Here is a 14,222-nt window from a genome sequence, read left to right on the forward strand (position 1 = left end):
ACAAGATCACTTGATTATTGTGTCTGCCACGTGCCTTCGTTCCGTGAACTTTCGCCGTGAACCGTCGACTTTCGCCTCTCATCAGCGTGCGCGCGTCGAGCTTTGCCGCTTTGCACCGGAGTGCTAGGAGCAGCGGCTGACGTGGTGGAGCGCCTGGCTTAGTGCGATAGACACGCACATTATTCTCAGGATGATTACAGGTCGACCTTTGTCCTAATTGTAAATTATCTCTAACAAAAAAAAAAAGAAACAGGAAGAGAGAGAGAGGAAAACACGGGTCTATGTTTACTTGAATAAATACGGTAGTCGCGGTAATTCCCTTGCGGCTGTCGATCGAAAGATCAGCGAACTTTGACATAACTCTGGTTCATACGCCGCTAAAGCGCAGTGTCACCTTTAAAGCGCAAGTGTAGCTTTTAAATTTTTGGGTGGTTGTTTTTGCAGTTTATGAGAGTAGGGTCTTGAGTTTGTTAGGTTCATTAAAATGATACAGGACGAATTTTTATTGTTAGACGTGTTAGCGGATATGCTGGTTCTTGCTGGCATTTTACTGAAATTATATTCATAGGCTAAACAAACTACCGAGTGTAAAATGGGGAGGGAAGAGAGGATTTAGTTCAGTGAAGTGTTGCGCTATAATACACTTTCCAACCATATTTTAATACCCATTATAAATTAAACCTATTCTGACTAGAGCCTTATTTAAGAAGACTGTTCTTTTTACGTCTTTTCTAGTCTCATCACCAACGGTAATTAATAATATGCTCTATTACTATCAAAGAGGAACTTTTGATCACTATTATGAATGAACTCATTTGGGGATGCAATCAGTTTTTCATTCTCAAGTGACGTGCAAACAGATGTTGGCATCTGCTCTAAGTGTGTCAGTGGCCCCACGAAACCAATATTGTGCCTGCTAAAGAACCAGCTACAAAAGGTCAAATGCCGCTTCCATCACTGAACTTGGCATCTGGCCAACTCTGTGGCAGCTTCCAAGTTCGGAACGCTCAAAGGATTGTGAATTTTCTAATGCTTTTTGGAACGCCTTCTTCGACGCCGAAGGCTGAGGTGAATGCAGTAAGGAAGCAAGAAAGCATATTTCATGCTTCAAAAACTATTACTATCAGTTCGAGAAAAAGTCACCGTTGATGAAAAGGCGAGAAAACGTTTGCTCGAAGATTCTTGATCGTGCTGCATGCAGCCCGCACGAACCTGAGTTTACCGAACCGTGCTGTAGAACCACATTTGCCTCAGAAGCAAGTGCATCGGCGTTGCCTCAAGTCCCAGTTCCTACCGCCAAATCTTTGCTGTAGGGTGCGTTGAGTGCAGCGGTCACGGGCCTGGTGGTGTCTAGCCTCTTGACATGGGCCACCAGCTCGCCGAAGTAGCTGTCTGCCTGCTTCTTGGCGGACTCCGGCTCGTTGGCCACGGACCACATGATCACCGATGGTCGGTTCTTGTCCCTCTGGATCATCTCCGTCATGCGCTCCTTGTGCGCGGACAGCAGGGCCGAATCGAAGGAACTGCGAGGAGGTTGCACGCGTTCGACTGTAAGATCGTTAGCATATATACAGGGTGCTTTTTTTTTAGCTGCATCAAATTTTCAAAAAAAAACAAAAACAGAAGAGCTGCGTTAGGGCACTTTTAGTTATGCCATTAGCATACCCGACCTGGCGCCCACTAGAAACCTATTTTGTGCAACTGGGCGACTAATTAACGGAGATCTCTTAATTAACTTTTTAATTATTGTTTTTGAAACGGCCTATTGCATTTACGAAATTGAAGCCCAATCTTAATATGCTCCAACCCCACAGTGAAGTAAAGACACAAACAATTTTTGCGCGCGTTTCTGGCTAAAGTATTTAATTCCCGCAGGCTCTTTCAAACCGAAACGGACTAGAACAATAGCGTCGATATCTTCGCCCTCGCTTAAAGTCACAGCACTGCCGTCAGCACTTTTGCAATACGTTGCGCTCTCCTTAGTGTTTTGCTTACCGCGGCAGGTGTAATTTAAGCGTCTCCGGTCGGCGTCAACTGTGCTGTGTCATCCCTCTCTTGACCTGTGGGCGACGCGACGCTTTTGTTGGTACGATAAATGCTGTTGCATGCATTGCCAACGGCCGGCAACGTTAGACGAGCTTCCTGCGTTTTATTTGGGAAAAATATTTTTTTTTTTTTTTAATTCTGGAGACTTCTGCTACCTATTATTTGCCACCGCTGCTTTATTTCTAAGTTCTTGCTTTTTGATGCATTAAACTAGCCAGTTTTTTTTTTTCAAAGAACAAAGTAATCATGCTTGTGTAATATCACTCGTTGGTCCCTCTGGCAGTTAAACTATTGCAGCGTGTAACAAAATAATCTTTCTTTGTTCTATGTTTTATGAGCTCTTAATAAATGAGGAAGGAGCCTTGCACCGGCGTCCTGGCTTATTTACGGTAGTCATGTGCTGTGCTCGGCACAGTGTGAACATGGCATCGGCGCTTTTTCAAGTGTAGCTCAAACAGCGCACTGTTGAGAACTAAGTTTTACTGCTTCACTTAGAGCCCCAAATAATACTTAAATAATAAACAGAGGGACGGACAGAACAACGCATCTTTCGTGCTTTCGTGCCTCTGTCCGTCCAGCTCTCTGTTTATTCCACTGTCCGTCCCTCTGCTTATTATTTCAGTATTATTTAGTTTACAAACACGCTGACGTCTAACTTAGAGTCCCAAATTAGCACTTTTCACAACACCAGTATTTTCTTCGGAAACCTTTTAGTTCGTCGAGAAAAGCAGGCAAAAATATGGCTTAGCGCATCTTGGTACGTAAAAAAGAAAAAAAAAAAAAAAAGAAAGCTCGGCAGCCAAAGGATTTGGGCGTGTGACAAGAAGCCGCCCAGCGTTTGCCGCCGCCTGGCCGCTTTATGAAGTTGGAAACAGTTGCGTTCAAAGCAAGTGCTAGAATTGGAGTCCATCTACAGAAACGCACATCAACAGTCGGCTCCGCATGGAACACAACACGCGCTCGAGCATTTCAGGCTGAACTGCGGCACAGGCGGCGACGATTCTTTGTTTCAGGTTGTCCACGCTGGTGGGTTCCGTGGCGTAGACTTCATTCTTCACATAACCCCAAAAGAAAAAAGTGAAAGCCGTTTGCAACTCCCTGTAACACCGAATTAGAGCGCAGCTCTTGAGGAGGAGGAGGGAAGGGTACTGCGGGGGGGGGTGAAGTGACCTGGGGGGGGGGGTCACGTGACCTTGGGGGGTCACGTGACGAAGCTGATGATGTCATCAGTGACGATGACGATGCGGACTCCGATGACGTCATCAGCGATGATGACGATGCGGATACCGGTGACGTCATCAGTGACGATGACGTCATCGGGGAGGTCACGTGACCCTGGGGGGTGGTCACGTGACCTCGGGGGGTGTAACGCGACTTCGGGGGGTCACGCGACTTTGGGTGTCACATGACTTTGGGGGTCACGTGACCCTGGGGGAGAGGGGTCACGTGACCCCTGGGGGTCAGGTGACCTTGGGGTGACCTTGGTTACGCCGACGCCGACGCCGCTCAAGCCGGGAACGGGCCCCTAAGAGCTGCACTCTAAAAAAAATCTAACGGGCTCAGATCTGGTGATCGTACCGGCCACGAAACTGGACCACTGCGTCCAATCCACTGCTCTGGAAAAGTTCGGTGTAGAAATCGAACAGCACGCGAAGAAGAATGCGCTGGAGCGCCGTCCTGTTGAAACCATGTCTCCTTCAGCACGCTGAGAGGCGGGCCGGCAACAAACTCTTCAACGACTCCCTCAAGGATTCTCTCCGTGTAAAGATTTCCGTTCAGTGTGCCGTCAAAGAAATATGGGTCAATGATTTTATCATTAACTATTCCACACCATACGTTAATAGACCACCCCACTTGATGTTTCTGCTGACGGAGCCAACGAGGATTTACGTTTGCCCAGTAATGGGCATTGTGGAGGTTCACCGTTGAATTTCTGCAGAATCGAGCCTCATCACTCCAAATTATTTTTTTTCAAGAATCCAGGATCCCGGTCCATTTCAATCAGGGCCCAATAGCAAAAGTCCAGTCGTCGTTGGATGTCACCGCCATGCAGCTCTTGGTGCAGGCTAACGTGAAACGGATGCATGCGATGCTTCACAAGCACTTTCCACACTGTAGAGTTCGTTGTCCCAGAAGACCTCGCTATATCGCGCACGCTTGCTTCAGGCTTAGCTGTTACGTGCGCGAGAACGTCAATCTCAAATTCGCGGCTAAGGACATATTTTTTCTGTCTTCTCCCACTCGCCACCGTGCCGCTTGATGCAAACTTGTTGAAGACGCGTATGAAGGAAGTGTGGGCAAGAACGAAGCGACCTGGGTGCTGAGCGGCATAAAGTTGCGCAGCATGACGAGCATTCTTTTGCATAGTTAAATATGCGATCACCATGTCTGTTTTTTCTTCAACCAAAAGCCTTGTCGCAATGAGCGACACCATTCAGATGTGTTTCCTGCCACAGTCAGAGAAAGAAAGGCACAGCACTATGAATCGCATAGCGCCTGTGTTATTTGTAGTCTTCGTCCTTCCAAAGATATGGGTGCAAACCTGTGTCTTTGACAACAGAGAAGCATGTGACGCAGCGTTCGTCGCTTTGTAGCACCATTGGCACAAGTCTTCAAAGCACCTTCTATCATATGAACGAAAGGAAAGGGTAGCGTCACGATGCCCGCTGGGACAGCGTGATTTACACCTGCCGCGGTAAGCAAAACACCAAGGAGAGAGCAACGTATTGCAATAGCGCTGACGGCAGTGCCTGCATCACAGGTGACGTCACTGCTGTGATGCCAAACGAGGACGAAGATATCGACGCCATTGACGCTCTTGTTCTGGTCAGTTTCGGTTTGAAAGAGCATGCGGGAATGAAATAATTTAGCCAGAAACGCGCGAAGCAATTTTTTGTGCCTTTATTTCGCTGTGGGGTTGGAGCATATTAAGGTTTGGCTTCAATTTCCTAAATGCAATAGGCCCTCTAAAAACAATAATTAAAAAGTTAATTAAGAGATCTCCGTTAATTAGCCGCCTAGTTGCCAGAAATACTTTGTTCCTAGTGGGCCCCAGGTCGGGTATGCTAATGGCATTACTAAAAGTGCCCTATAACGCAGCTCTTCTTTTTTTTTTTTTTGAAAATTTGATGCAGCTAAAAAAAGATCACCCTGTATATAGTCCCTTTCCTGCAAACAATTTTAGGCTACGCTGCAGGGATGCTGACATCGGTGTAGGACAAAACGGGCCCGAAAAAAAAAAAAAAAATGGTCCGGCCAGTCAAAATGGTCCCGGACAGAATGGTTCCAAGCGCAAACCCGGGCGAAATGGTCCTAAGTGACTCGTTGATAATTTGGGCGCTCTTTGAACTTTTAAAGAACTTTAAGTCGACAAACGACATTAGTTTGTTTTGTTTTCAGCGCCGTTTGATTGGTCTTATCAGCTTCTAGCGTCGGCTGCATTGTGACTAGCTATGCGGAGCGCAACTTCGTCTGCTTCTATAGCGCAGGAGTTGCGGTGACGTCAGAACGCTGAGCTCTTATTGGTTCTGATTGAGGGATAATGGAGACCTCAGGGCAGATTGCTTTGAGGTATATTCACTATCCTTTATTCAGAGCCAATCAGAGCTCGTTTTTCTGACGTCACCGCAACTCCTGCGCTATAGAAGCAGACGACCTGCTCTCCGCATAGGCGCCTGAAGAAAATTTAAGAAAATCCAACAGTATTTCTTATAATTTCGAATTAACGCAATGTCGCTGCAAGATAACGTATGCACATGATGATCGATTCAGACATTATCATGCACATACTAGATATATTTTTCTGGCATGCGTGCAGTTGTGTATCGCTACTCCGTGGTGAACGTGAAAGTGGTACAGCACTGGCAAAATTTGACGAGAGTTTGCAGGGACGTCAGAACACCGAGCTTTGGTTCGAATGATCGGTGGGTAGACCTAAAGCCAGCTGCCTTTGTCTGCAATAGTCGAACGCGGTCGAATGCGAGAACCAAACGCCGGCGTTCTGCGTTTTAACCCGTTCGACGAGTGCAATAGACATAAAGGCTGCCTTTGTTTGCACTGCTCTCGTCAGACGCGTTTGAATGCGAAAACCAAACGCAGGACACCGGCGTGCTGACTCAGCCGTGTATTTTTGCTTTCGGGGGTTTCGTAAGACATTGATTCATTCGATCAAGTACGGGTACGGTTCAATCATCATCATCATATTTTTGATTATTTCCTCTTAGGAGATCGCCGTACGCTTATGAAAAATGCCCGTGATGTGTGTATATATATATATATATATATATAATGCGAGTGAGCGAAAATTTACAAGTGCAGCCGTAGTAATATTGTAAACGAAGAGTGGAGAGAGTTACTATTGAATTTATATCATTAATGGTAGGGAAGGGAAAGAGAGCTGGCAACAAATTTGGCCAGAAGTGGGGATCGAACCCGGCCACTGGTTTCGGCGGACTCAATTTATGACCGGCTCTTTGTGTACTGTTAGTTTTCGAATTCGCTTTACTGGATAGACGACAGCCGTGGCTGATTTTAAGGCTCGTGCTAGTTCTGACTTGCGGCAATGACGTGGCACGTCATTTTAGCTTGCAAATGTCGCAAAGCCCGTCTTCCAAGATTTTAATTTAAATTTCTTTTAGACTTGGACCGAGTTTTTTTGACACGATAAATATCCCGAGTTAGACGATGTATTTTCGAAAATATGGGTGAAATATGTACTTGATAAGTGATCTTGAAAAAAAAAAAAGAAGTGTGCAATATTTTATTTATGCGTTTCTTGAAGTGATATAATTGACTTTTCGTTGTTCAATTCGTTTCACAGAGAACTTTCCTCTCTACATGTTTTTTGTGAATAAACAGTCAGAATCACGCTAGTGCATCTTCAAAAGGCTGTATCAGCATGAAATTATATTTGGTAGTTAGCTTATCTTTGGTGACATAGTAAGGCCCCCTGCACAAAGTACAAAATCAAGCTCACGTTTTTTTTTTGTTTTAATTTGAAATGCAAAGAAAACAAAAACACTCATGGTGTACCTTGCGACTGGAGTGCCCTCCTTTCCTTGACCGCACTTTTCCACTATGCTGGTGGAATCCATACCTCTCTTTTTATCCATGTAAAAGCTCCAAGGGCAAAACTTTTTTTTAACGGCGCCATAGTGTTTTTATTGAACCTAAAAGAGCAATGAGCACACTTTTTGTTGTCTACAATTTAAAATTTGCGGCACACGACTGCTCAGCCATGGCCCGGGCCGGCCCAGCCCGAAAAATATTTAGTTCGAGCCCGATCCCGGCCCGGGCCCCCGAGTAAATGCGTCCTACCCGGCCCGAGTCAGGCCCGCGGGCCGGGCCGGGCTCGGCCCTTCGGGCTGGCCCGGGCCCGTGTAATGCTCTAAGCTGAGCTGAGGAAAATAGCAAATCAGTGATCACTTTATTTGCCGATTCGAAGACGTTAGAGTTCAAGGGATTCGTGCCAAGAGTGCTGCTTTTTTTTTTTTTTTCTGGTTATACTTTTTTATTTATTTTAGTTGTGCATAAATATCTGCTTTAGTTCTTGTTGCCCAGTCAGTCATATTACAAGATGACAACTGTCACACGAAAACGGGCTATAGTTCTCGTATCGTCTGACGTTCGCCCCTCCTCTCTATTTTATGATGGTGTCTTTTCTTGCCCACTAGCAACGTACCCTAGGGCAACAGCGGGACTCTCGTCGATGACAGCGATGCCCTGAGCGTCGGCCTGGTCCATGAGCTCTTCGGTGTACGGGTAGTGGGACGTGCGGAAAGAGTTGGCCCCGATCCACCGAATCAGGTTGAAGTCCTTCACAATGAGCGCCAAGTCCAGGCCTTTGCCTCGGATCTGCGTGGATTTTTTTCTCCTTGGAGTTTACGTACACGATGGAAGTTTGGTTATTTTACAAGATAATTAATTGCTTGTATTCGTTGTTTTATCAAACCAACAGGGACGCTTTTTGGACATGATTTCAACTCCTTTAGTTGTATTAGAAATAATCGCAAAATTAAGAAAATCCCGATGAAGGAACAAATGTTGAGCAACCGCGAGCTCCTATTAGCAATCTCGAGGAGAATCTACAACACACGCTCTCAGACATTCCAAGTGCGCCTTGCTGTATACTCGTGAGCATCACTAGCCGGCGAAAACAAACTAAACGTGTGCTGTTGTTGAAGAAGAGCTCTAAAGAACATTCATGTGCGTGCTGTGAATTTTACGCGGATAAATTACCGTCCCTCAATTCCTCGTTATACCCATGTGCCATAATGTTTTGCCTTCATAGATACCTTGCATTCTACAGCGTGGGCCCAATGAGTTTAACCAACTTTAAATTTCTCGAAACTATTTGCTTTGCATGCTACGACACTATCACTTTCCATATGAAAAGGAGGCTAGGCGTGGATTCGTTGTGTTGATATATTGAAGGAGGGAACAATTATTTCACTGAGCAGAAATCAAGACCAAAATTTGGAGGTAAGCATTTTGACAAATTAATGTGAAAATCAATCTTTTTGTGGACCGTTTGGCATTTGACTGAGCAAAAGAAGGAATGTTTAATGTCAGATCGGTTTTCTTGCTCTTTCTTTTTGTTTTCGTTAAATCAAACGTCCTAATGGCCCACAACAACTTTTTTTTTTCACTTTGAGTTGACAAAAGCTTAAGTCCTCATAAAGTAATTGGAAAATTTTGCTTTTTATTGGTAAATTCTGATTAAGTCAAGTTTTTACTTAAATATTAAAAAAAAAAAACAATGTCATACATCACCAAGACACTTTCATGACGAATTACAGAATGCAGCTGATTTTTGAGATTTATTTAAAATAAGCAAAAACAAATAATTTAAAAACTCACAGGGGTCTCTTATGATATCTCTAAGACGACTTGAAGGCGAAAGCCCAAGCGCCGATCCTGGTAAACAACAAATATCCGAAGGCAACGCGCTCTCTAACGACGCACTTCTGGCGCCGTTAATCTCGCGCTATGTCGCACGCCCGCTCTTCACCGCTGCCCGAGCGAGGATTTCCACAGTCCTCCTCTCCTGCTGGGTTTGCGCCACGCGCGCGCCTCCGCCGATTCTGGCGGAAGTAACGCCATCTCGTGGTCCAGTGGCGAACCGTGGGTTTTGGTACCTTTCGTGTCGCCGACGTGTTTTCGCTCAAGGACTGAACGATGAGGCATATAAGGCTTTCGCCTTAAAAACAAATGTAAGCAACCGTTTAAAATTATACGCTATAAGCAATTTTCAATGAGGAAATATTGATCAACGTAGCCCGCGAATACACGAGGATGAATGGCGAACGCTACCAGAAACATGCCCCATTCGTTCATTAAAAAATTTCAAAAGTCACTTATAACTCTTGAATGAGATAAGGATTAGTTCTGAAACTTTGGCATCTGTTCCGATCCACTAGCGCTATTGTTTATTTTTGCGGCAAGAAACAATGACGCCGGAATCGCTAATGTCGCTTACACTGATTCCCGACGACATGGGGTAGCATTTAGCGCAGGGGTTCCGACTCCGCGAAGGATGGGAATTCTAACCTTGGAGAGCCAGTGCTTTGGCAGGTTTCAGATGCTGCCGCCACAGCTTCCTCTGTCTTTCGCTCCCGCGGCGTGTCATTGGAAGCGTGCCAGAAAAATATTTTCCTCTCGCAAGAGGGAAAGTGGACGTAACGACCTAACGAAGGGAGTGAAAGAGCGCGACGAAAACCGTGTACCGCGCCACGGCGTGACGAAACCAGTGTACCCCAATCCAGTCCAAACCAAACCACGGCCGTCCAAACGAAAGACGGCTGCATACATTTCGGCAATAAATGATACATAGTGTATTCGAAGCACGGTTATTTTTTTCCCCAAACATCCGGTATTTAGCGATATAGGTTTCCCAAGTTCATGGAAACCGTTTGAGAATGCACGCAGCAGAGCATAATAATTTTATAACGCGAGGCCAATCCCCTCTGTACTGCGAGAAGATCCCACAACTTGTTGAAACATAAACAATGTGGCGGGTTCACGTAAGGAGACGAGGCACCAAGGAGACACATATTGAAAAACGCTGGACGCGGGTAGGTTTTGGAGCCCCACTGTACGAAAAAACCTTTACCCTGGAGCAAAGTCGAGTAAATTTTGGAGCACGGCCTTGGCGTCGCCGCCAACAGCCGTGGTCGCCGCGTGCTGGCGTCCCGCGTGTTGTGAGACGTTTCGAGACACGCTGGCGGCGATGCTGACGCGAGCTAGGCGGCGCTGCCTGGATAGCATCGACTCACGTCGGCGTCCTCGTGCTTGCCGAAGCCCGTCAAGTAGAGAGGACGCTCGTTGAGCAGCAGCTGCGTCTTCGTGGCCCGCACAGTGCGCAGCCCGAATTTCTGGTAGTAGACGTCAGTGACGCCGTCGAGCGTGGCCTCCACCTGCGAGAACGGGAAGTCGATCTGTTGACCTGGGAGGGTGTCTGCGCGGATGATGGTTTATTAAAAAATTCGGTCATATTGCAACACCGCACTAGCTTCGAACCTGTAAAGTGATTGAGCGTTGCGTAAGCTTCGATGGAGTTTCTAAAGCGGTATTCACACGGGGGAGAAATCCGCGCAGAGATGTGCGTGACGCCGACGGTGAGCGCAATTTCCTCTTCAGCTTCGCCGTTCACTCCGCCAAGTGCCGGGGGGGGGGGGGGGGGGGGGGGGGAGGGAAGGGTGAGGGTCAGCTTTTGCAGTCTAATTTAGCGGTTTCCACACTTGACACCGCCGCACACGAGTTTAGCGAGCTTTGCATTTGACACAAAGTAGTTTAAGGACAAAATTGTATTGAAAACAAAATCCGCCGCCAAACCGTTTGTGCCGCTCGAGCATCCCACCCTCCCCTCCGCGGCTTAGCTGACGTCAAAGCGCCGCATCGCAAAATTTTCCAAAATTCTGGAGGCCCCTACGTATACAGTTGCGTTTGAGCGCGTTTGACTGCTTTGCGTCGAGAAGCGAAAGCGAGTAACCGGCACATCTGTGCTTCTTAAGAAGCGTGGAATCCAATTCAAGGAATAGCACGCGACATGAGAAGCAGGGATGTCCTGGTTTCTCGGATCTGCAACACAGTCAACCGCTGCGATTTTCCAGTCTTCATCAGCGCTCCCGCGATATGTGTACAAATATGTTTCTTAGCAAACCGGTGAAGGCCAGTCGACACAGCTCCATCTGTTTGTGCAACGTTATTACGAGATGTTAGGCATGCTTACGTCCAGAGTCACCTGGACATTCGTAATTCGCATGAAGGGTGGCAATCAATTGAAGAAGTAGCTCTGCACGTGATATACGAAGCACAGATGCCCCGGTGTATTTCGATGTAAGCAGACGTAAGCTTACATAACAAAACGCAACGTAAGCAAACGGTTCTGTGTGAACCGGAACCGCTATGATGAAAACACGGAGATCCTGGTCGCTTCTTCCACACAGCTTCTGCGCATGCGCGGCTTTCCGGCCGTGTTCGCAAACAGAGCAGCGCCGCGTGTCGGTCAATGCTGTGACGCAGTTTGTTAGCGGGGTAAAACGGCACTCACACTACTTGAAGACGCGTTCCAGGCGCCGTAGTTCTATACTTAAACGCTAAAGCTGCAGTCGCACTGCTCGTACATCGCACAAAAGACACGGTCTGCAGACATGATAACATAATAATATGTGGACAAGCCTCACATATACTCGAATCATGTTTGCTTCATACATAAATGTGATTGGAACATGTCTAAAGATAGTTTTTGTACGACTAATGTTTCAGGGTCGTCATAGACTTGTTTCTCTCGGACAGGGGGCGATGTAGCGTCCACTAGACGCGACCATTTAATGCTGTCATGAAGCGGTGTCCTAGCGTTCAAATAGTGTACGATCTGCGTATACAAGCGTCTGGTCGGCGTCCTTCGGCGTCCCGTCACGGGCGCTAACAGGGTGTTTGAAATGACGCAATGCGACGCAGAACGGAAACGCGACCTAAAATTATCCGACTTTCCTCGCCAGGGACACTGCTCAAAACTTAAGTGCTACAGGTCTATAGAAGCAAGAAACACGCCTCGGATAGCGTCTGCAAAGTGTCTTTTGTATGATACGTATTATGTTAGCAATCTGACTGTGGCTTTATAGGGTAGAGGAGGCGTATAGAATCGTTGCTGCTTGCCTTGACTGTGTACTGGTATCCTGGGTTCGGGTGCGTCCCCTGGGGCCACCAGAGCCTGGGGTTGACTAGGGTGAAGTTCCCCGAGCAATCCCCCACCTCGAGGACTTGCTGTCCCTGGTCGTCCAGCAGCGTGAGCAGACATGTCATCTCGGGACTGGGTGGCACCGCGTCGATTTGGTAGTTCACGGCGGCTGCATGCGAAGGTTAGAGACGCGGAGGTTGTGAGGTCGCGAGCTTATGTAATAGGCAGTTCACAGTTGAGAGTGATCCGGTAACTACGGGCTTACCAATTAATTGATGCTTGCTGCGCTCGCAAGTTCTCTAACTGCCAAACTGACTAGCAGGTTAGGTGTATGCTGCATGTCGAGAAGCATGTTTTGCGAAAGCAGTGTCCCTTTCCGTTTGCCTGGATGCACATCATCGGTTTATACTCGTTACGTAAAAGCCAATTTTGATTATAGCGGAATTCCCGCAGTGCTGTTTTTAACTTCTGCCACTGAATATAACATTTGCACAAACACAAATAAAATACCCCTTAAAATCTGTTGCACCAATTTCATTTTAATTTATATTGTTCAATAAGTCGCATGGCACGGCTGAATAATTTCCCCACGCCTTGTCAAATGTGGTTACTAAAACGACCAATCCTTGGAAAACATTGGGAACACGTATTAATTAACAAATTATGGTGATAACGTCACTTTAAATTGTAGGCTGTAGTTTTGCTTATCTTCCGCGTCTACGAAAGCAACTTCCCACACCAATAAATCCGCATTAAAAACCGATCGCCGCACTATTTTAGCGAGCAACAATTGTAACTTTATCTATAGTGTATTAGGCTCACTTGGAAATCTCCGCGTCAAACGAACTCGCCACGTCGAACGGCAGTCGCCACCCCGATTGTGGCTGGCTTTTAGTCTGTATATCACGGCAGAACAAAACCAATACAGTTTCTTGACTCATTCGGACAACTAACTCACCCTCCATCTGACTTTTGTTTTGATGTTTTTAATGACAGCTGCCGACGAAAACGACCGAGCCGCATAAGTGTCGTGCTTATGGCGCAACCTCGTTATAGGTGCTGCAAACACTAGGTTAAAAGCAGAAAACGCGGTAACCATCGTCTGCTTTCGATCGAGTGCAATAGACATTTCCTAAGGGGTATGTGATTCACACACTTGCATTGAGTCCCGCCGGGTGCGGGGGTTGCTATGGCAAGAGTTGCGTCGGCTCCATCCAAACCGGGTTTGACTCCGTTTTGTTAGAGCCGACGCAACTGTTGCCATAGCAGCCCTCGCACATGGTCGGACTCAACGCAAGTGTAACTAGGCTAAAGACTACAACTGGCAATACTGTTTACGGGGTGGACCGCCATGACTATGACGGCCGTCACCGCAGCGAGTGCGGGTAACGCCGCTGCCGTCGATCTCCTACCGAGTAGGAGCTTGGCTGCGATTACGGATGATTTCATAATCGGCGAAGTTAACGAGTACCATGCCGCCCTGAAGATGAGGGACTGTAAACAGTGGCGTAGTACGAATTCGTCACCAAAAACTTCCTCGAGCTGCCATTGGTTGAAACAGCGACATTTCTTCGCGGATAAATGCCAATTCTGCGCTAGCGATCACCGTGAGTTGCGTACTCCATATTAATGTTCATAGATTGTGTATCCAATATATATGACTTTTGTAACATGCTTGTCCTTGTCACGTTTTACGGCAATCATCAGTTTCTTGCGCGCAACCGAATCTCAAAAAACAAAAGAGGATACCTTAAAAGAGCAGAGTTCACCAGAATTGAGCCCATGCTAAAGTGTTCTGATGTTAATGAGATTATTCATAGGCCTGGAAAATATTGTCGTTGCAGCACAAGGAGCGCGTGCGTGCAAGCATCTTTCAAAGTTCTGGGTGTGGGGCTACGGTCCGTTCTTCGAAAGACACTTCGTAGCATGTGAATTGGTGGCAGGGCAGGTCGTCACATAGGGCATTTCGTCATAGGGTAATTCGTCGCGGTGGCAG

General features: G+C 46.8%; 1 protein-coding gene across 1 annotated transcript in view; it reads right to left on the reverse strand.

Moving 5' to 3' along the window:
* Positions 1-14,222, reverse strand: part of LOC8029827 (beta-glucuronidase) — a 47,164-nt gene that overhangs the window by 1,804 nt on the left and 31,138 nt on the right. Inside the window, exons 5-8 of the mRNA XM_042293891.1 lie at positions 12,205-12,395; positions 10,320-10,460; positions 7,727-7,899; positions 1,295-1,523 (exon numbers count right to left, since the gene is read on the reverse strand). Coding sequence (XP_042149825.1) covers positions 1,295-1,523; positions 7,727-7,899; positions 10,320-10,460; positions 12,205-12,395 — 734 coding nt within the window. The remainder of the gene's footprint in view (positions 1-1,294; positions 1,524-7,726; positions 7,900-10,319; positions 10,461-12,204; positions 12,396-14,222) is intronic.

The sequence above is a fragment of the Ixodes scapularis genome, unplaced genomic scaffold (genome assembly GCF_016920785.2).
Source record: "Ixodes scapularis isolate PalLabHiFi unplaced genomic scaffold, ASM1692078v2 PGA_scaffold5__190_contigs__length_132052651, whole genome shotgun sequence".
NCBI classification, from domain to species: domain Eukaryota; kingdom Metazoa; phylum Arthropoda; class Arachnida; order Ixodida; family Ixodidae; genus Ixodes; species Ixodes scapularis.